Here is a 23,113-nt window from a genome sequence, read left to right as displayed (position 1 = left end):
AAAAGTATTTAATTAGGATGTGTTATTTTAGTGTTCCCTTTATTTTTTTTGAGCAGTGTATTTTGCCTCAAACATCCGGTGATTTTGCAGAGAGCCACATCAATTTACAGAAATACTCATAATAAACATTGATAAAAGATACAAGTATTATACATGGAACTTATCCTTAACCTCACGGGTAGAGGACGCAAATGCATTTTGCCCCCCAGGATAGGGAGGAGGATCGTGAGAGAAGCAACAAAATTCCCAAGAATCACTGAATGAATTGCAGGCCTTGGTGGCGGGGTCATCGGGTTTAAAAAAATAAAAAAATAAAAAACACCATCAGATGCCACCTCCACAACCACAGGCTCTTTGGAAGGGTTGCCAGAAGAAAGCCCTTAATGACCCCATGACACAGATGCAAGTGTAACAGTATAATTTTTTTAACCGTCCCCTCGCCCATACCCTGGCGCGAACCAGGGACCTTCTGCACACATCAACAACATTCACCCTCGAAGCATCGTCACCCATTGCTCCACAAGAGCCGCGGCACTTGCAGTGCAAGGGGAACAACTACTTCAAGGTCTCAGAGCAAGTGACGTAACCGATTGAAACGCTATTTAGCGCACACCGCTAACTAAGCTAGCCGTTTCACATCCGTTACACAAGCTCTTGGAGTTTGCCAAACATCATTTAAATTATGACTGGAAGAAGGTGCTCTGGTCAGATACAGCATTGGCATGTATGGACCAAAAAGCTCTATTTTTGTCTCATCAGACCACATGACCTTCTCCCATTCCTCCTCTGGATCATCCAGATGGTCATTGGCAAACTTCAGACGGGCCTGGACATGCGCTGCCGGATTTTAATCCATGACGACGTAGTGTGTTACTAATGGTTTTCTTTGAGACTGTGGTCCCATCTCTTCAGGTCATTGACCAGGTCCTGCCGTGTAGTTCTGGGCTGATCCCTCATCTTCCATTATATACCAAAGAAGTGCCTGTTGCACAATGAGACAGATATTTCACCAGATGTATAAATGTGGCATTTCCACTCACTACGAAATATGGTGATGAGAGGAAGCCCAGTGGCCGGCAAGGGGAGAAGATGGAGCAAGATCAATTGACAGACATTTGGTCTCCATACAGTTCTGTTTCCAAAACTATAATGTAACAGAGTGGACTACCCTTTGACAAAGTCTTTAAAAAATTATGTTTGGGATTGCAAGGGCAAGTAGGTGTTCCCTAATGTAAATATGCAAATAAATGCTAGAGCGGCCAATTGGATCTCACTACCTCGGTTGGCTCTGCCCACCTTGTTTGTTCTGCTCCCAATGGAAACGACATGCTCTGGTCAATCTTGAGGTAGTTTTGCAAATCTTTGCCTCAAGTCTGCCAGAAAAGTATAAGAAGTACACCCTCCAGCCCAGTAGGTGGCTGTGATCAGAGGAAGAGAGGCCCAACTCGGCCTCCATCCAGCAAGTGGCGTTTTTCGTTGTGTTGTCAAACAAGGAGGTCAATGAGTGTCGAATTTGAGCAACAAAAACATGAATTGCTTATTTGGTACGTGAGGTTTATTTAATCGAATATACATTTCTTAATGCTTAAATTGTTATGAGTGTACTGATATAATTAGGACACCTTGACATCCTGGTAACGATGAGAAAAACACACATCAGCATTGTCTCGAGATGGCTATGGATTAGATGAGGCTAGTAGGATTGCATCTCTCCCTTAAATACATGTGGTTGACGTTAATAATCCTCGAATATTCAAAAGAGGGTGACAACAATAAGAGATCCACCAATCCAAATAAAGGATAGGCGGGAGCTAGACAGCCCACTGGGCAACGACTCCCATTGTTAGGGCGGATATACATGCACATCTTGTCAGTATTTCCACAATCTTTGCTGTAAATGAACCAAATGTTGGCATTAGCCGTCAACAGAAGAAGACCAAAAAAAGTTGCATGCTGGGAAGATGGCCGACACCAGTGCGGCTAGTGAAGAATGAGAGGACGAGAAACCGAATACAGTTCTTGCGGCAAATGTCATCAATCGTTTTAAAACGATTTCCGGTGTAGGTGCGTCCGAGCTACCAGGGAAAATAATATATTGTGTCAGTGTGAATAAGTCAAACGCATTGTCAATAACACCAACCCATATCCGCTCCTGGATAGAGAGGACAGAGCGAGGCGAATTAAAACCTAGGTCAAGACAGTTTGCAAAAAAAAAAACTGTCATTGCAATGGACGTCCATGACCAAAGAAATACAGTATTCCACGATGAACTAGCTAATTAAATGTGGTAAATTAGTTCAAATGCTCAACCGATACAGTGAACGTTTTAATTGACGGGCTTGGCTGTCACTCCTATGTTTCGCTTAACTTCTTGGGAGTGTCACGGTCAGATGACAGACTGACTGTCATTGCTCCCAGTGAGATACTCAACGGCAACACCCATCTGGATATTCCTCTTGCGTTGACAAACATGTAAGTACATGTTCGTGATTGTCATTGTAGCTAACTTGTTTACCATATTAAATCCCATTGCTTTAAAAAAAAAATATGATGGTTAGGTTAGCAGGGCCAGCTGACGCCTTTGTAGCAGTCCTAGTTTAACTATCCTTACTATCTGAAATGTCCCCCGGCCTTTAGACACTTGTTGCCAATGGCAGATTTTCCCTGCTAGTAGTAGTAGTAGTAGTTAGTGTTGCAAATATCAGTGGAAATGTTATGTAGCTAAACTAAATTTGAATGATTTACACATTTCACTGGTGCAACCCGTTGTAGTCGCCGCATGTGATAAAATGCTATTTGACTTTTGATTTGTTAGATTTGCAGCCTTAGACATTTAAAGTCCTACTGCTAACTAGTTAGCTACATATACAGTAGCTAACTAGTTGACTAGATATCCAACGCTTAGATTTTTTTTTTGCGGACATTTATGCTTTGATTTCTGGATTGGGTTTTTGTTTTCAGGATAGCTCAACTAACAATGGCATTAGTAGTTAGTTGAGGAAAATCGTCAAAGGTTGAGTGGGAACATTCCTTATGCTGTAGGGCAAATTTGGTTAGTTACCTGTTCAAATTGACTTCAGGGGAGGTTGGGTATACGAATGGGACTTATTTTTTTTTTACTGACTCAGTATGTGTACTCAACTAACATTACCGCAATGTAACTGAATACTCTATTCTAGGCCCAACTAAAGAGACTGCCCTGTCAACATGTTTAATGATCAGCTATAAAAATCTGTGTATTTGGATGTGGCATACTCGTAGGATTAAGGCTACCTCCAGAAATATTAGAAGTAGTATTTGCCTATGACAGATTATAAAACGGACAGTTTGTCTCGTTGACCAATGAGTAAACACAAGACTGCTGAACAGCTAATCAAATGGCTACCTTGACTTGTTGACCCACCCCCTCTGTTTTTACACTGCTGCTACTCGCTGTTTATTTATGCATATATCACTTTACCTACTTGTACATATTACCTCAACTAACCTATATCCCCTTACATTGACTTGGTACTATTCAGCCTTGTTAGTTAAGGGCTTATAAAGTAAGCATTTCACGGTAAGGTCTACATCTGATGTATTCAGCGCATGTGACAAATACAATTGAGATTATTGATCGTGGCCTACATTTTCACGCTACAAAACATTTAACAAACATGTCTAGTTGGTGTGGTGGTTACACCAATCAGGTGTACACTAACACATTTTCAGAATGGTTCTTGAGGTCTCCCCTCCCTCATCCCCATTCCTTGTTTTAGAGGGATTCACCCTCTCCCCCTCTAGCTGCAGGCTACCTGTGACCTGTTGAGTGCAGAGTCTGCAGACTAGTCTATGGTCGATAGAATTAGTCTCTTAGCCCACAGCCTAGTCATTCACTGTCTGAGTTGGACGGTTTATCGTTGTACTCCCATGTGTGCATCCCAAATGGCACCCTATTCTGTGTTTCCCTGGTCAAAAGAAGTACACTACATAAAGAAAAGGGGAGCAATTTGGGACAAATCCCATAACTCACCTCATTTTGTCAGTGAAGCTTCCCATATATCAGACTAAACTCAGTCTGACCTCATTATTGCAATGGAAAAATGGTAGATGTTACAGGTTTAGTTTTTTCTGTTTATGTTGAGGTTGGACCTTTATCATGTATAGCACATGGGCAGTCATCTCGTTAGTCAGTATGTGTTACACCTGTGCTGGCTTGTCCATCTCATTAGTCGGAAGGTGTTTCACCTGAGCTGGCCCAGGTGCTATTTAAGTGACTGGCCAAGTGCTCCAGTTGTCTTGAGAGGTGTGGAGGGTCAACACCTTTTAGTTGTTGTGCCCTATTTGAGTTCTGGAAAACAACATTCCTTTGTCTGCTTATCCCTGTTTTTGTTTTGCTCAACTTTTAGATTTTCTTCCTGTCTAAGTTTGGTGTGTTTTCTTTCGTTTGCCTCTTGGGAAAATTTTGTGGATGTCTTTTCAAATCAAATTGGTCACATAGCCATATTTATCAGCTGTTATTACGGGTGTAGCGAAATCTAACAATTTACAACAATACACACTAGGGATGCACGATATATCGGTTAACATATTGGAATCGGCCGAAATAAGCTAAAAAAAAAATGGCAACATCGGTATCAGCCGATGTCTAGTTTAACGCCCCGATGTGCAAAACCGATGTTAAGGCTGACGTGCATACCTATATAACGTTATATAATGACACCATGTAACATTTTGCTCTATACGTGCAACAGCGTTCTCAAACTAGCCCCCAATGTCTGCTGTGTGGATCGAGCTGTCATTTTTGAAAGAGTAACAATATTTCAACGAGACAACTCAAAGGTGAAATCCATTTTAACGCCAAGATAATGGAATTCATTGCCCTTGACAATCAACTGTTCTCTGTTGTGGGTGACGTTGGCTTTCGCTTGACTGGTCGAGCACCGGTTAACATGACCAAGTGTGTTATTTTTCAGATGTTTCCCTAACATAGTTGCATAGTAATAGCGTCACTGCTATTAGCTTCACGACAAACGTACTATGGAACGCCGTTTTGTCTATGCATGCATTTACAGTAACACTGTCAAAGTTGTACAAGAAAGTCTGCAAACACCGGCCACGAACGATGTGTTTACAATATTGTTTAAAATATTACCGCATCGGTAATAAAGCATCATTTGTTTGACCGCAACTTCTGGGGTAGCTAGCTTTAGCATCAATACAACCAGCCTGAAAACAATGACCAGTAAACCTGCAGTCATTTTCATTGTCTTTAGCAATGATTTAATAATCCTTGTAAGTATTAGCTAAGTTGCCACTTGTTGTTCGCCTATTGAAATTTAACTTCAGTTCATGAATATAGCCAGTCAGCAACTTAACCCTGTTTGTTGCCCAAACGTTATAAGCAGCCAGCTAGCTTCATCTGGCTCGTGAGGCTCAACTGTAAAACGGTATGTACACATTATTAAAGTGACCAGTGATTCCATAGCTGTGTTCAAATACCCATACTAACATGTAGAATAAAAGAGGAAGGGAAGCGTTGCTAAGGGACACAATAGTAGATTTTGGTAGACAGAAGGGGCTCTTTTTTTTTTTTTAAGGGGTAAATTGGTTATCAAAAAGAGGGACCAAGGCACTCTTCGTATAATACATTTAAATGCCTTTATTTCTATGGCATGTTCATTGGACATTTTTTTTCATTGAACATGCCACACAAAGTCATTTTTATTTATTATATGAAGTGCCTTGGGCCACCTTTCTTTTTGATAACCCATACTGTATACTACATACTTAATGAGTGTATATACTGTTAGTTCATTTTAGTAAACTGTAAACGAACGGTATCATTTTATTTGCGCGTACCAGAGCTTTACCTGTCTACTGGAAGTTGATCTTATTGCTATGCAACCTCTTGCTAGTTTGTTAGCATAACAAATGACTAGCTACACATTTGACGATTTTCGTTGTGTTCGTAAATTCTGATTGCTTCGCTCTCGGCGAGTTCAGAACACACTCTGGCTGAGGAGTAGGGTTGAGCCGAGCGTTCTGACCTTACAACAGCTTGGGTGCTTGACTGCTAACGTCGGCTAGTTACTTCTGGACACATGAGAGAACACCTCACTCTGACCATTTTACTCAACCTAGCAGAGCTGGTTAGGCTGTTTTTATGTTATTCAGATCGTTGGTGACTAACTGTGCTGCTGGCAACAATTTAATGAAGTCTTTTGGGGGGGGGGGGGAGTATACTGACACAGGCCATATTCAACAGGTGTTGAGCGTTTGTAAATTCACAAGTTACTCTGCACTCTGAAATAGAAGTAGTTAGCCAGAATTAACAATGTCCATTTGAGAACGCACTAAGAATGACGTGAATAATCAAGTCGAGAGAATTCTCTTGGGGAGGTCATACGGTCGGCATTTGATTGTGAGGTATTCTAGGTCGTGTGAACAAAAGGTCTTTAGTTCCTGTACATTATCACATTCACACCATGAGTAGTTAATCATGAAACATACACCATTCTTCTTCTTCTTCTTCCTGGAGAGTTCTTTATTCCTGTCTGCACTATTTACTGAACCCAGCTGGTTGCATGGCCGGGGACAGTATATCCAGAGAGAGCCACGATTCCGTGAAACAGTGAATGTTACTGTCCCTGATGTCTCTGTGGAAGGAGATCCTTACCCTGAGCTCTACTTTAATGTCCAGGGACGGAACGTTTGCGAGTAAATTACTCGGAAGCGGTGGATGTTGTGCACGCCTCCTGAGATGGACTAGATGTCCACTCCGATTACCTCTTCTCCGCTGGCGGTGTGTTGGAGCAGCCTCTGGGTTAAGTTCAATTGCCCTGCGGGGGGTACGAACAAAGGATCTAATTCAGTTCCACTTGTTGCTTTCGGTGGACACCCCCATGAGTGTCTCAGAACCCCTCCTAAAAACCCACCCGTTTTGGTATGAATTTTGCTATGAATCCATCCTGACACGCTCAACTGAGTTTGATCTTGGTATGAACAGCCTTCAAGGAAGGTTTTCATCTCAATGTAGCAGATTTGTTTTTATTAATGTCTATTTTCTTGTTTCCTGTGCTGTGTTTGAATCATTTACTTGATGTCACTGTACTGCTTTGCACTTAGGTGTGTGTGTGTGTGTGTGTGTGTGTGTGTGTGTGTGTGTGTGTGTGTGTGTGTGTGTGTGTGTGTGTGTGTGTGTGTGTGTGTGTGTGTGTGTGTGTGTGTGTGTGTGTGTGTGTGTGTGTGTGTGTGTGTGTGTGTGTGTGTGTGTGTGTGTGTTTGGCACAATGGGAATCTCCAGGGATTCTAACACAGATTCTCATTTGGAATGTGTGTTTTGTTTAGTAAATTCTTTCCCTTTTCACCCCTTCCTCTCTCCCTGTAGGTGTAGTCTGCAGTGCCTCAGCGGTGTACTAGCCTGTGTAGTATGCTGTGGCTGTCCTCCAGCCCAGGCCTCCTGAGCTGCGAAAGCATAATCCCTTCGCCCCTCTGCCAGCGACACGCCTGCCGCCTTCGCGCCCTCGCTCTCGCCCTCGCCGGCATGTACACTACCCGCCTGTACAGTGCAGTAGGTGGTGGTGGAGGAGGAAAGCCTGGACGCCGGCCGGGCCTGGGGGGTGGAGGTCTGCCCATGCTGGAGAACCACCCCCACACCACCCTCTCCCACCACACCAACATCCCCACCACGTGCCTCCTCCACCTCCCAGCTACCCGCCCATCTACCAGGGGCGCCCTGACCCTCACCGGGGGCCCCACTTTCACAGTCACCACCACCACCAACACTACCATCCCCACCCACACATGGCCCCTCTGCCTCCACCCATCCCCCCGCATCCCCACTACCAGACACACGCCCACCTGCACCACCACGGCACTGTTGGCGCCGCCGGCAACAACAAGAAGAAGACGTGGAACTTCATCCACGAGAAGATGAGCTACGACACCTTCTTCACCATGAAGAGGCTGATTGAACGCTCGCGGAGAGCGGACGAGGTGCTGCGCTGGGTGACGCAGAACCCAGGCAAGATTTCACACAACCATTACCCCATCGCACTGCAGAAGATCGGCCAACTTCTACAGGCTGGGGAGGAGGAGGAGGAGGAGGGGCGGCGGAGGTGGCTCGGATGCAGCCCTGGTTCCCTCTCCCGGAGTCTGTGGAGGAGAAAGAGTGGAGAATGAAGGTCGACAGATCTTGGAGCACCAGGACTTCCAGACGCTGTGCGACTCCATTGTGAGGGACTGTGCCAAGTTTGACAACTTCAGCATTGTCAACTGCCTGTACGCTGTGGCAGCATTAGGTGAGTCTAGGTGATCTGTGGCAGCATTAGGTGAGACTAGGTGATCTGTGGCAGCATTAGGTGAGACTAGGTGATCTGTGGCAGCATTAGGTGAGACTAGGTGATCTGTGGCAGCATTAGGTGAGACTAGGTGATCTGTGGCAGCATTAGGTGAGTCTAGGTGATATGTGGCTGCACTAGGTGATCTGTGGCTGAGCTAGGTGAGACTAGGTGATCTGTGGCTGCACTAGGTGATCTGTGGCTGAGCTAGGTGAGTCTAGGTGATATGTGGCTGCACTAGGTGAGTCTAGGTGATATGTGGCTGCACTAAGTGATCTGTGGCTGCGCTAGGTGAGTCTAGGTGATCTGTGGCAGCATTAGGTGAGTCTAGGTGATCTGTGACAGCATTAGGTGAGACTAGGTGATATGTGGCTGAGCTAGGTGAGTCTAGGTGATCTGTGGCAGCATTAGGTGAGACTAGGTGATATGTGGCAGCATTAGGTGAGACTAGGTGATCTGTGGCAGCATTAGGTGAGACTAGGTGATCTGTGGCAGCATTAGGTGAGACTAGGTGATATGTGGCAGCATTAGGTGAGACTAGGTGATCTGTGGCAGCATTAGGTGAGACTAGGTGATCTGTGGCAGCATTAGGTGAGACTAGGTGATATGTGGCTGAGCTAGGTGAGTCTCGGTGATCTGTGGCAGCGTTAGGTGATATGTGGCAGCATTAGGTGAGACTAGGTGATCTGTGGCAGCATTAGGTGAGACTAGGTGATCTGTGGCAGCGTTAGGTGAGACTGGGTGATCTGTGGCAGCGTTAGGTGAGACTGGGTGATATGTGGCAGCGTTAGGTGAGACTAGGTGATATGTGGCAGCATTAGGTGAGACTAGGTGATATGTGGCAGCATTAGGTGATATGTGGCAGCATTAGGTGATATGTGGCAGCATTAGGTGATATGTGGCAGCATTAGGTGATATGTGGCAGCATTAGGTGATATGTGGCAGCATTAGGTGATATGTGGCAGCATTAGGTGAGACTAGGTGATATGTGGCAGCATTGGTTGAGACTAGGTGATATGTGGCTGCACTAGGTGATCTGTGGCTGCGCTAGGTGAGTCTAGGTGATCTGTGGCTGCGCTAGGTGATCTGTGGCTGCGCTAGGTGATCTGTGGCTGCGCTAGGTGATCTGTGGCTGCGCTAGGTGATCTGTGGCTGCGCTAGGTGATCTGTGGCTGCACTAGGTGATCTGTGGCTGCGCTAGGTGATCTGTGGCTGCACTAGGTGATATGTGGCTGCGCTAGGTGATATGTGGCTGCACTAGGTGATATGTGGCTGCACTAGGTGATATGTGGCTGCACTAGGTGAGTCTAGGTGATATGTGGCTGCACTAGGTGATCTGTGGCTGCGCTAGGTTAGTCTAGGTGATCGCATGGAGGCAGCTCTGTTTCCCATACTTGGATTGGTTGGGAGTGTGAAAGCGATCTTTTTTCATATTGCTAGTGTATGATCAGCAGGTGTTTTTAGTACAATGTATTTTATATTATGTAGGATATGTGAACATTGTGAAATGGCATCTACTACTTTATACGTGTATTCACTTGCTGTGGACTATAGATATGAAAATAATTTGTTTACATATAAAAAACTTGAATGCACTTGTCTGGACTATGGTCCTTCTGAGCTCAGTTGGTAGAGTTGGTAAATGGCGCTCTACTACTTTTCGATCCCGTGACCACCCATGCGTAGAATGTATGCACAATGACTTGTTTACATAAAAAAATTGCATATATTATTATTATATTATATAAACGGACTTACATTGCTTGAAAAATAAATAAATAAATTAAGTCAAATAAACCCTAAACCTCCCGCCTCCTCCCCCAGGCCTTCCCAGCGACTCGCGGGTAGTGCAGGTGCTGGAGGCTGAGTCCCAATCACGACTGGGCCAGTTTAACCAGAAGGACGTGTCCATGGTGTTCAGCTCCAGCATGAAGCTGCACCCCAGCAGCCAGCACCCGCTCACCGAGGCCTGCCTGGCGGGCTTGGAGAAGAACCTGGAGCGGGAGCGTCACCCGCAGACCCTCTTCCTGCTGCTCTCCTACTACCGCCTCAAGTGGCGCTCGCTGCAATCCAGCGACGCTGCAACGGCTGAGATCGTGGCCAATACACCACCCAACCCGGAACAGCTCCTGGCCAACAGGTAGGGTTGGGATGACTGTTGATTTCCCATTCATGGTAAAAAAGACAAATGTTTTCTTGTTTGTAAGAGGCCATCCAAGTAGAGGAAATGTGAGTTATGCAGTACGACTAGGTCACTATCGATAGTCATAAATGGAGGAAATGTTTTCAAAAAATAACATTTGTATTCTTATTGCACATGCCTTACAGAGCTACTACCTCTGTTTTTAAAACCTTTTATCCCATTTTTGTTTACTGAACACAATCTAGGTGTGATCTGTTCCTGAGTGTAATTTTAAATGTCAGTTATTGTGATGAAAGCAGTTATGGCGATACTTAGTACACTGAACAAAAATATAAATGCAACGATTTCAAAGAATTGAGTGAGTTACATTTCATTAAGGAAATCAGTCAATTGAAAATACATTTTATTAGGCCCTATGGATTTCACATAACTGGGAATACAGATATTAATCTGTTGGTCGCAGATACCTTTAAAAAAAAAAAAAAAAAAGTAGGGGTGTGGAGCAAAAAAACAGTCAATATCTGGTGTGACCAACATTTACCTCATGCAGTGTGACACATCTCATTCTCATGCTGTTGATTGTGGCCTGTGGAATGTTGTCCCGATCCTCTTTAATGACTGCGAAGTAGCGGGAACTGGAACACGCTGTCGATCAAGAGCATCCAAAACATGCTCAATGTTGTGACATGTCTGAGTGTGCAGGCCATGGAAAAACTGGGACTTTTTCAGCCTCAAGGAATTGGGTATAGATCTTTGCGACATGGGGCTGTGCATTATCATGCTGAAAAGTGACTTGATAAAGCCGAATTAATGAGGCCCATTGTCGTGCCAATCTCGTCAAAATATCAGCCCATTCAAATTGCCAACGATAAAATGTAATTTGTTCATTGTCTGTAGTTTATGCCTGCCCATATCATAACCCCACCGCCACCATGGAGCACTCTGTTCACAACGTTGACATCAGAAGACCACTTGCCCACACCACACGTCTGTCCGGTACAATTGAAACCAGGGTTCATCTGTGAAGAACATATTTCTCCAGCGTGCCAGTGGTCATCAAAGGTGAGCATTTGCCCACTGAAGTTCGCTACGACGCCTGCAGGTCAAGACTCTGGTGAGGACGACGTGCACGCAGATGAGCTTTCCTGAGACGGTTTCTGACGCTTTGTGCAGAACCTCTTCAGTTGTGCAAAACCCACAGTTTCATCAGTTCCTGTGTGCAGTTGTGAAGCCGGTTTGACGTACTGCCAAGTTCTCAAACTACAGTGCCTTCGGAAAGTATTCAGACCACAACGCTTTTCCCACATTTTGTTACGTTTCGTCTCAAATTGATTACATCGTTTTTTTCCTCATCAATCTACACACAATACCCCATAATGACGAAGCAAAAACTTTTATTTTTTTTGACGTTTGTTAATTTTTTACAAATCATAAACTGATATCACATTTACACAAGTATTCAGACCTTTTACTCAGTACTTTGTTGAAGCACCTTTGGCAGCGATTACAGCCTTGCGTCTTCTTGGGTATGACGTGCCAAGCCTGTAGCACCTGTATTTGGGAAGTTTCTCCTATTCTTCTCTGCAGATCCTCAATCTCTGTCAGGTTGGATGGGGAGTGTCGCTGCACAGCTATTTTCAGGTCTCCAGAGATGTTCGATTGGGTTCAAGTCCGGGTTCTGGCTGGGCCACTCAAGAACATTCAGAGAGTTGTCCCAAAGCCACTCCTGCATTGTCTTGACTGTGTGGAGCAGGTTTCCATCTAGGATCTCTGTACTTTGCTCCGTTCATCTTTGCCTCGATCCTGACATCTCCCAGTCCCTGCCACTGAAAAACATCCCCACAGCATGTTACTGCCACCACCATGCTTCACGGTAGGGATCTTGCCAGGTTTCCTCCAGACGTGACGCTTGGCATTCAGGCTAATGCATTCCATCTTGGTTTCATCAGACCAGAGAATTTGGTTTCTCATGGTCTGATAGTCTTTAGGTGCCTTTTGGTGAACTCAAAGTGGACTGTCATGTGCCTTGGGCAAATGAGAAATGCTCACAGGGACATGAACACATTTGTGCCAATAAATGTAGAGAAATTAGCTTTCTGTGCGTATGTAAAATTTCAGGGATCTTGTATTTCAGCTCATGAAACATGGGACCAACACTTTACATGTTGCATTTATATTTTTGTTTAGTATAATTAGTATCACGATACTTGGTAATATCGCGATAATGGATGTTATCATGATACCAAATTCCACCATTGTCCCGCACAACCTACCAACAGGAAGATCCTCCGATTGGTCAAGCACACACTGGCTAGCGTAAGTGGAGTGCGCGACCAGGAGATGGCGCTGCTGGACGAGATGCTGGCTACTTGCGTACGCGAGGCTAGTAACAAGAGCCTGGAGATCATCTTCAGCTCCCACCTATTCTACCAGAACAGACAGGAGAGGTTTGTGTGCAGCCTGGCTGGTGAGTTTTCCTCTCCTCTGCTCTTCTGCCATTCTCTGACAGCTGTTTTAATCTGTGGATTTCTCCATCTTTCTATCATTCCCAAGATAACCTGGTCTTTTCCTAATAGAGGAGCTGCCTAAAAAAGTGGACAGCATAACCCCATACACCATGGCCCTCATTGCCAAATACATCGCCCGCCACCGGATCAGAGAGACTCGACTCCTCGACACCATCGCTGATTTCCTGGTCAAGAAGGGAGAATACCTGGATAGCAAGGTAAGGTGTCCCACTCATCTACAAAATCTCTGCCTTATGTTTAAACAGTTGTTGAGCGACTCGGGTACACTGTTTTTTTGGTTATTATTGGGCTGTAATGAGGGCTATTACACCTGAAATAAAGTGTTGTTTATTTACACACGTTATGGGTTCTTATACCATGGCATTGTTGAATTCTTGTTTCTGATTGGTTTGAAAGGCATTCTAGAGTGTAAAGGGTGGCCACTACTCCATAGTAGAAGCTGGCAATAACCAGGTTTCCATCCAACCTTTTTTATGCGAGTAAAGTACATGTTGGATAAAAAAATTTCACTAAAGACCTGATTTGAAACAAAACAAAATACGGTGGTCTTTTTGTGTCGATAAAATTAATTGCGGTGTAAACTGTATGCACAAATATTGATATACTACCAGCATATCGAAGTCAACTTGGGAGTTATGTGGTGATATGCTGTGTGGCCCTCCCCCTACGACTTGGGAAAGCATGCAGTTAGCTAGCTGTAGCCTATGCTTCTTGTACTAGATTTATTATCTGATCCTTTGATTGGGTGGACATGTAAGTTCATGATGCAAGAGCTCTGATAAGGTTGGAGGTCGTCCTCCGGAAGTTGTCATAATTACTGTGTAAGTCTATGGAAGGGGGTGAGAACCATGAGCCTCCAAGGTTTTGTATTGTAGTCTGTGTACCCAGAGGAGGACGGAAGCTAGCTGTTCTCGGGCTGCACCATGGTGCTACCCCACAGAGTGCTGTTGAGGCTACTGTAGACATTCATTGCAAAACAGTGTGTTTTAATAAATTATTGGGTGACGTGAATGTATTTAGTATAGTTTTATCTAAACTTTCACTATGTTTCTGAGGTTCACTGAGGAGGATGGTCCTCCCTTTCCTCCTCCGAGGATCCTCCACTGGTACAAAGACCAGAGTGGGCACATAATTTTTTAAATTTCACCTGACCTTTAACTAGGCAAGTCAGTTAAGAACCTATTCTTATTTACAATGACTGCCTACAAAAAGGCAAAAGGAATCCTGCAGGGATGGGGGCTGATATTAAAAATAAATCAAATAAAAATATAGGACAAAACACATCACGACAAGAGAGACGACACAACACTACATAGAGAGAGACCTAAGACGACAACACAGCATGGTAGCGACACATGACAACACAGCACGGTAGCGACACATGACAACACAGCACGGTAGCGACGACACATGACAACACAGCACGGTAGCGACGACACATGACAACACAGCACGGTAGCGACGACACATGACAACACAGCACGGTAGCGACGACACATGACAACACAGCACGGTAGCGACGACACATGACAACACAGCACGGTAGCGACGACACATGACAACACAGCACGGTAGCGACGACACATGACAACACAGCACGGTAGCGACGACGCATGACAACACAGCACGGTAGCGACGACGCATGACAACACAGCACGGGAGCGACGACACATGACAACACAGCACGGGAGCGACGACACATGACAACACAGCACGGGAGCGACGACACACGTGGTCCTTCTGTAGCTCAGTGGTACATGGCGCTTGTACACAGCAGGGTAGTGGGTTCGATCCCCGGGACCACCCATGAGAATGTATGCACACATGACTGTAAGTCGCTTTAGATAAAAGCGTCTGCTAAATGGCATATATTACATGACAACACAGCACAACAGAGCACGGCAGCAGCACAAACGGGTACATTGTTGGGCACAGACAACAATACATCACGCAAAGCAGCCACAACTGTCAGTAAGAGTGTCCATGATTGAGTCTTTAAAATGTATAAGGCAGCATTTTTTGGGGGGTGACAAAACAATCAGTAGAGTTGAAAATGTGACAGAAACCCCCCAGCAGGTGGGAATTTAAAAAAGTCACGCACAGCTTTTTATCTGCATGAAGTAAATTGTGGAAACGCATCTCTGGTGGGAAAATGCAGTTGATATGGGTTTGATTGAAGCAGTTATTGCGCGCGATACTTAGTAGTTAGTATCATAATGCTTGGTAATATCACAATAATGGGTTTCTCTCTTTTTTTTTTTTTTTTTTTTCTTTTTTTTTCTTCTCCACAAGGTAATCCAAAAGCTTGTGTTCCCCTTCAGCCGGATGAGCTACCGGCCGTCCAACGAGGTCCAGTTCTTCTCCAAGTTGGAAGTGGTGCTGGAACTAAAGGCCCTGAGCTCCCCGCTAGCCACAGTCAACATCCTCATGTCCCTGTTCCAGCTGGGCCACTTCCCTGGCCTGGTGCTGCACAAGGTCTTCTCCACCGCCTTCATCAGCAACGTCACCAGTAAGTGGGGAGACGCACACAGCGGTCAAGCAACATCAAAGAGCAGCTATGTTTAATTAGTTTTCTTCGACTGGCCCCTTTCAGTAGACACAATTAAACTGTTAAAATTAAACAATTAAAATCAATCTCAAGCCAAATAAATAACTAAGGAGTATGTTTACATACGTTCAATAATACGATTATTTTGAATATTCAGATTAAGATAATTAATAGTTTGATTTAAAATGTTTTCATGCTTTTCAAGAACTTTTTCCCTAAAAGTTTCCATGGACCCATCTGAGATCAGGCTACCCTAATGGCACTCTGATAAATGCAGAAAATCACCAATCAAAATAAACCTTTGGGAAGTATATTTGGTTATGAGTTGGGACACAGCATTTGTATGTGAACTATTTCTAATGTGCAAACTTTGACATTTTCCATACTCTCTCCACTAGCGCAAAAGATGGAGCCTCGTGCTGGTCCCGCTAGCTTATGAACAGAACAAATGCACAGCTGGTACTCTGATTTTAAATATATATATATATATTTTTTAACAATAATTCAACAACAAAAAATCCAACATCTAGGTGTCTTACTTCGATTATGACCGTACGCCGATTTAAGATAAGCAGAGTACTGTTTACATGACTAATTAAAGAACAGTCTGGCCTTAATGGCTATGTACTCTTAGAATCTCCACCCCTCAGAGCCTGAGTCTTCTAGGTTTCTTCCTTTCTAGGGAGTTTTTTTCCCCCTAGCCACAATGCTTCTACATCTGCTTTGCTTACTGTTTGGGTTTTTAGGCTGGGTTTCTGTATATCACTTTGTGACATCTGCTGATATAAATGTATGTATAGAGTGCCGTCGGATAGTATTCAAACCCCTTGACGTTACAGCCTAAAATGGATTGAATAAAAACAATTCCTCAGCAATCAACACACATAATACCCCATTTTTTTTATTTTGAAAAAAAAATGAACATACCTTATTTACATAAGTAGTGCTATGAGACTTGAAATTGAGCTCATGTGCATCCTGTTTCCATTGATCATCCTTGAGCTGTGTCTACAAGTTGATTGGAGTCCACCTGTGTTAAATTCAATTGATTGGCCATGATTTGGAAAGGCACATACCTGTCTATATGAAGTCCCACAGTTGACATTGCAATTCAGAGTAAAAACCAAACCATGAGGTCGAAGGAATTGTCCGTAGGGCTCCGAGACAGGATTGTGTCGAGGCACAGATCTGGGGAAGGGTACCAAAACATTTCTGCAGCATTGAAGGTCCCCAAGAACACAGTGGCCTCCATCATTCTTAAATGGAAGAAGTTCAAGAGCATCCATCCAAACTGAGCAATTGGGGAGAAGTGCCTTGGTCAGGCATGTGACCAGATCCCCGGTCACTGACAGAGCTCTAGAGTTCCTCTGTGTAGATGGGAGAACCTTCCAGAAGGACAACCATCTCTTCAGCACTCCAGGCCTTTGGCCACATGGTAGTGTGGCCAGACAGAAGCCACTCCTCAGTAAAAGGCACATGACAGCCCACTTGAAGTTTGCCAAAAAGGCACCTAAAGACTATCAGACCATGTGAAACAAGATGCTCTGGTCGGATGAAACCAAGATTGGGGTCTTTGGCCTTAATGCCAGCGTCACATCTGGAGGAAACCTGGTGGCATCATGCTGTGGGGGATGTTTTTCAGTAGCAGGGAGACTAGTCAGGATCGAGGCAAAGATGAACGGAGCAAAGTACAGAGATCCTTGATGAAAACCTGCTCCACACAGCAAAGACGATGCATGAGTGGCTTTTGGGACAAGTTTCTGAGTGTCCTTGTGTGGCCCAGACTTGAACCCGATCGAACATCTCTGGAGAGACCTGAAAATAGCTGTGCAGCAACGCTTCCCATCCAACCTGACAGAGCTGGAGAGGATCTGCAGAGAAGAATGGGAGAAACTCCCCAAATACAGGTGTGCCAAGCTTGTAGCGTCATACCCAAGAAGACTCGATGCTGTAATCGCTGCCAAAGGGGCTTCAACAAAGTACTGCGTAAAGGGTCTGAATAATTATGTAAATGTGATATTTTAGTTTTTGATTTGTCATTATGGGGTATTATGTGTAGATTGAGGGGGGGGGGACAATTTAATCAATTTAGAATAAGGCTGTAATGTAACTAAATATGGAAAAAGTCTAGGTCTAAATGTATATATACACATGTACACACACACATGCATACATACGTGTGTGTGTGTGTGTGTGTGTGTGTGTGTGTGTGTGTGTGTGTGTGTGTGTGTGTGTGTGTGTGTGTGTGTGTGTGTGTGTGTGTGTGTGTGTGTGTGTGTGTGTGTGTGTGTGTGTGTGTGTGTGTGTATATTATACACACATTTGATGCATGAAGTTGAATATTACCCCCACATACCTCAACTCACTCCGATGTGCTTAATTTTCACGTTTGGCGATTTTTAGACCGTTGCTCATGTCCTTGTTTCCGTCAATTTTTATTGTCCCCCATTTGTAGACAGCCCTTATGCTCTGATCGTGCGTCGCTACCTGTCTCTGTTGGACGCGGCGGTGGAGCTGGAATTCAGGGACTACACCGGTCCACGGCTCCAGGACACGCACAAGGTGCTCATGTTTGACCACGCGCTGACCGCTGACGAGGTCAACCGCAAATACAGGTACGGTGCAGTACTAAGGTGATCGGTTGACTAACTGTCAGTTGGCATTCTATCAGGTACGGTGCAGTACTAAGGTGATTGGTTGACTAACTGTCAGTTGGCTTTCTATCAGGTACGGTGCAGTACTAAGGTGATCGGTTGACTAACTGTCAGTTGGCATTCTATCAGGTACGGTGCAGTACTAAGGTGATTGGTTGACTGTCAGTTGGCATTCTATCAGGTACGGTGCAGTACTAAGGTGATCGGTTGACTAACTGTCAGTTGGCATTCTATCAGGTACGGTGCAGTACTAAGGTGATTGGTTGACTAACTGTCAGTTGGCATTCTATCAGGTACCGTGCAGTACTAAGGTGATTGGTTGACTAACTGTCAGTTGTCATTCTATTTTCGAAAGTTCCCATTTATGTCTGCCTTTTTTCATTGCGAATTCCAGTGAATCTCAAAGTATGTTTGTGTGTTTCACAGCTACAGGGGTCTTGTTGCTGAAGCCCTCAGACAGTTGGTTGGAGAGCATGGATACAAACAAGACGAGGTTCTGGCCCCTGGTTATTACACAGGTACACTGAATCTAACACACACTCTGATGTTTGTTCAAAGGCCACTCTTAAGACTGTTACTGAACACAATGGTGTATTTTTTTATTTATTCTGTAGTACTGTAACCTCCTTTGGGGTTTTACAATTACAGAAACCTGAGGAATATTAAGGGAAACATTTTTATTTAAGCAGGCAGTCAATGCTGAGACCACGATCTTTCGCAGATGAGGCTTGTGTGAACACATCGATAAACAACAATTACGCTCTACATGGCAACACTCTACATGTCTATGGGCTCCCGAGTGGCGCAGCGGTCTAAGGCACTGCATCTTAGTGCAAGAAGCATCACTACAGTCCCTGGTTTGAATCCAGGCTGTATCACAGTCCCGTAGGGCAGCACACAGTTGGCCCAGCGTCGTTCTGGTTTGGCCGGGGTAGGCCATCATTGTAAATAAGAATTTGTTAACCGACTTCCCTAGTTAAATAAAATAATAATATCTATACACACGAAACACGAAACAGGAAAAGCTAAACAATCATATGAAACGCATTGTTCAGTAAAAGGACCGCAAACATCTGCCTGAATTACCCAAGAGGTACCAACTCCACCAGCTTTTAAGGAGTTTTCCAGATCAGATCGTTCTACATGACACGAGCAAAAAAAAACAGAAGAAAAAAAAGCGAAAAGCATATTTACCTAATTAGGTTGAGATTGAAGGGATCTATCTCCAGGGTTAGCCATCCCTGAGTTCGGGTCTGGTAACTTACCTCAGACAGGTACGGTATGGCGGAAGTTTCTCCAAGATGGCTTTATTGATAATAAAAAAAAGAGTGCAAGACTTCAAAGAGGCCCAGCCTACTTTCTGATAAAATATGCAATGATGTGTACTCAGCCTATCGGCTACAATAAAGCACAATGCGCATTGTGTCCAATGGCTTCAATAGAGTAGTAGCTACATTCATATAGACGATATCGCCATAGTCAATAACCAGAATTAATGTTGTCTGAATGATTTAGATTTCTTCTCCTCTTTTAATTTTTTAACATTTTTTTTACAAAAGATTTACTGGATGTTGACGAAACTTACATCATGATTGAGGAAGTACATCTATTTCTCAATTGCCTGACAAGCTGCCAACCAACCAGCAACAGTGTTTTTCAAGCCTTGGCCCAGGCCTGATTTCTCATGAGATCTGACAGTTCTATAGAGAACCAAGGATTATTTTTTAATCTTTTTTTTTACTCTTTAAGTTGTTTTTAAAGGGAGTGTGTTTGTCTGCCATAGAGATTATGAAAAATAGATTTGAACTGTTCTAGAGATAATTCTGGGTCAGGCATACAGATGATGGAGGAAAAAAAGCTTGTGAGTATTTTTAAAATTCTACTTCTCTTCATAATTATACGATTACTGTCAAATGGATCTCCCGAGTGGCGCAGCGGTCTAAGACACTGCATCTCAGTGCTTGAGGTGTCACTACAGGCACCCTGGTTCAAATACAGGCTGTATCACAACCGGCCGTGATTGGGAGTCCCATAGGGGACGGCGTACAATTGGCTTACCGTCGTCCGGGTTAGGCCGTCATTGTAAATAATAATTTGTTCTTAACAGACTTGCCTGGTTAAATAAATGTAAATGTTGCAACCCTAAACCTCTGTATATTCACAATCCTTTGTAGACTTCCTGCTGTGGATTGACAGCTCTGGCCAGGTTCTCCCTATCCAGGCAGGGGCCTCCCTAGGTGTTTCCCACAAAGCCCCAGAGGGATCCGTGGCTGTGACTGCCCTCACCTCAGACTTTCAAAAGTTCTCCCCCTTCGCCCCACTAGAGGAAGGGGGGGACCAGCGACCCGTCGGAGGGGACGAGTCGGTGGCCCTCCTGCCACACCACATGCAGCGCGGGGAAAACCCTGCCTCGGCCCAGAGGGCCGGCCCTAACGGCGGGGGCCCACTTGACTACAACGCATACTACACGCCTGCTGACTACTACTCCAGCCTGGCCAAGGAGCACTCTCTGGAGAGCCAGGACAGCTCCACGCTCAGCAGCCCTCCCTCTGACAGCCTAGCCCAGCCAATGGCCTCCGGGGTAGGCGGATCCACCACAGCTGCCCCGGTTTCTCTTTTCCAGTTCTCTATTGGGAAGATCCTGGAGGACGAGGGAGGGGTGCAGGTGGGGCCAGGTAATCATGGGCCTGGCTGCGAGCTCCCTGTCTTCTATGAGGGGTTGGCCGGGGACGTGGGGCTGCACCCGGCCGATCGAACCGACACAGAGAGGGCAGTGGGGGACCAGCGACAAGTTAAGAGGTCAGTGCTGATGGGATCTGAAAGTTCTATAGAGAACCAAGGATTTGTAGTTAGTCATTTTATACATACTACCCAACTACGAAGAGCTTGATTATGCTTCTTTGGTGGAGCAATGCTAGCTAGCAAATAACTTTCAGGAAGATGCTTTTGCTGGGAAAATCGTGACTCGTCTTCATGGCAGACACCGGTATTTGTCTACCATCTTTCGTCACTTGTGTGATAAGTAATTTATTTCAAAATTAGAGAAATAACTATTTAATTGCGAAATCCAACATTCTTCTTTCAGAGTGGTCATGTCGGTGAATGACAAGTGGCACTACTGTCACAACTCTGAGGTGCTGGTGGGCTCCCGAGCCATGAGGGACCGTCATCTGTTGCTCCTGGGATATGTCATTCTGCAGGTGAGCCATTACCATCATACAACCACAAGAGGTTGGCGGCACCTTAACTGGGGAGGACGGGCTTGTGGTAATGGCTGGAGCGGAATCAGTGGAATGGTACCAAATACATCAAACACATGGTTTGATGCCGTTCCATTTGTTCCGTTCCAGACATTATTATGAGCCGTCCTCCCCTCAACTGCCTCCATTGCGAACAACCCTCATTTCAACCATCTTACTACCACATTTCAGTCTTCCCTTAAACTCCATTGCAATCATCCATTTAAGCGGTAATTGGCACCAGGGACAACTAACGGTCCACTGTGCCAAAATAAGGTAGTACGTACCACTGTTTAGTTTAACTCATCTCTCTCTGGGTTTTCTCTATCCTCTTGTTTCCTCTTCCACAGCTGCCCTATCACGAGCTGGAGAAGCTGAATGGCATAGAGGAGGTGAAGCAGTACCTCCACAAAAAGCTCCTGGAGGTCCCCTTATGACAACAAAAGACTTGAGTGTGTGTGTGAGCCATTGCGACTGCTTGGGATAGGACAGAGGGTTGTTGGTGGGATTGGGAAAAGGGGGTGGTTTGGGGTAGAGAACAAACCCTGGTCAAAGTCTAAAACTAGAGTTTTTTTTTTTTTTTTTTGTAATTTTGCTCTTGCATTCATCAAAATGGCGCCACGCTATTCGCAACGAGCCATATACCCAGTTGATGACATGCCTAGTATCATGTTGCCACGATTGGTATCTTGTTATTGCCACTTCACAACCGTTCTTGACCATCTTGCCTACGGACTGTTCTTAGTGTATCACAGTAGCATGACGAAACAGTTGGTTTTTTTCTTCTATAGTTGTAGTTTTAATCATGGCTTTGTGTGGGGGAATAAGATGTTTATTATAAAGTCATACAGAGATGACAATGTTCTGGTGTTTGGGGAGGGGAGGGGAGGGGAGAGGGTGGGGGGTAATTTTATATTGTGTTAACTCCTGTTGTAACGCATGACTGTTCATACAGGACAAACAAACGGGGCTTCATAGTGTTATCTAATACTGGTGCACCGTATGTAGACTAATGGACTGTAGGATGTTAATGAGGGATGAACATTTATAAATGTAGTTTAATGTGTTTATATATTTTTGAATGCTGGAACGGCTTTTCCTGTGTCCAGAACAAAGCAACGCGTGGTGGAAGTCCAACGTCAACTTAGTCTCTTTTGTTTTGTCTTTGGCACTTCACTTGTGACATTTTAATGAATGACTGTATTCAGAGAGGAGTTTGATTCCTCAAGTGAGTTTCCACCAACTGCATTGACAATGAAACAGGTTTTCCAGGAGGGAATTGCTAGATACCCGGGACCTCATTTATCTCACTCAATTCTGGCGTATGTGGAGATAAATAGTTGCCCATGCAAATCCTACAAACTGTCACATGCATCATATACATTTTATGTTTTCATTGACTAAACTAGAGCCATACTATATTTGTGCTCGTGGACGGCGCTGCAACCCCGCTTGGAAAATGCCCTCATTCACGGTAACAAAAACTGTATGATTTGGAGATGTAGGAACTGGGCCGTGATGGTTCCTGAAAGAGAACTGCAATGGCAAGTTGCATCACATTTCTGTAGAGATGTAGACCGAAGGTGTTCATCTCTTGCAGTGACTTTTTCAAACTTTAAACGCCGTGGCCATGCACTATGCAACATTGTCTATTTTGAGTCATTTTAAAAGTAAATGTTT

The 23,113-nt window shown here is 44.6% G+C and overlaps 1 protein-coding gene across 1 annotated transcript; it reads left to right on the top strand.

Annotated features, from left to right (window-relative positions):
• Nucleotides 1-1,525: 1,525 nt before the first annotated feature.
• On the top strand, nucleotides 1,526-22,306 carry fastk (Fas-activated serine/threonine kinase). Its single transcript, XM_046360544.1, is given in 13 exon segments — nucleotides 1,526-1,544; nucleotides 7,370-7,628; nucleotides 7,631-8,085; nucleotides 8,087-8,282; nucleotides 10,146-10,461; nucleotides 12,744-12,931; nucleotides 13,041-13,189; nucleotides 15,285-15,501; nucleotides 17,996-18,155; nucleotides 18,621-18,712; nucleotides 20,369-20,993; nucleotides 21,280-21,394; nucleotides 21,784-22,306. Coding segments are annotated over 12 exon segments (2,817 nt in total). The 5' UTR covers nucleotides 1,526-1,544; nucleotides 7,370-7,411; the 3' UTR covers nucleotides 21,871-22,306.
• Nucleotides 22,307-23,113: the final 807 nt, after the last annotated feature.

This window comes from Oncorhynchus gorbuscha, linkage group LG08 (assembly GCF_021184085.1).
Source record: "Oncorhynchus gorbuscha isolate QuinsamMale2020 ecotype Even-year linkage group LG08, OgorEven_v1.0, whole genome shotgun sequence".
Classification (NCBI taxonomy): domain Eukaryota; kingdom Metazoa; phylum Chordata; class Actinopteri; order Salmoniformes; family Salmonidae; genus Oncorhynchus; species Oncorhynchus gorbuscha.
This window is presented reverse-complemented; position numbering and strand designations above follow the sequence as displayed.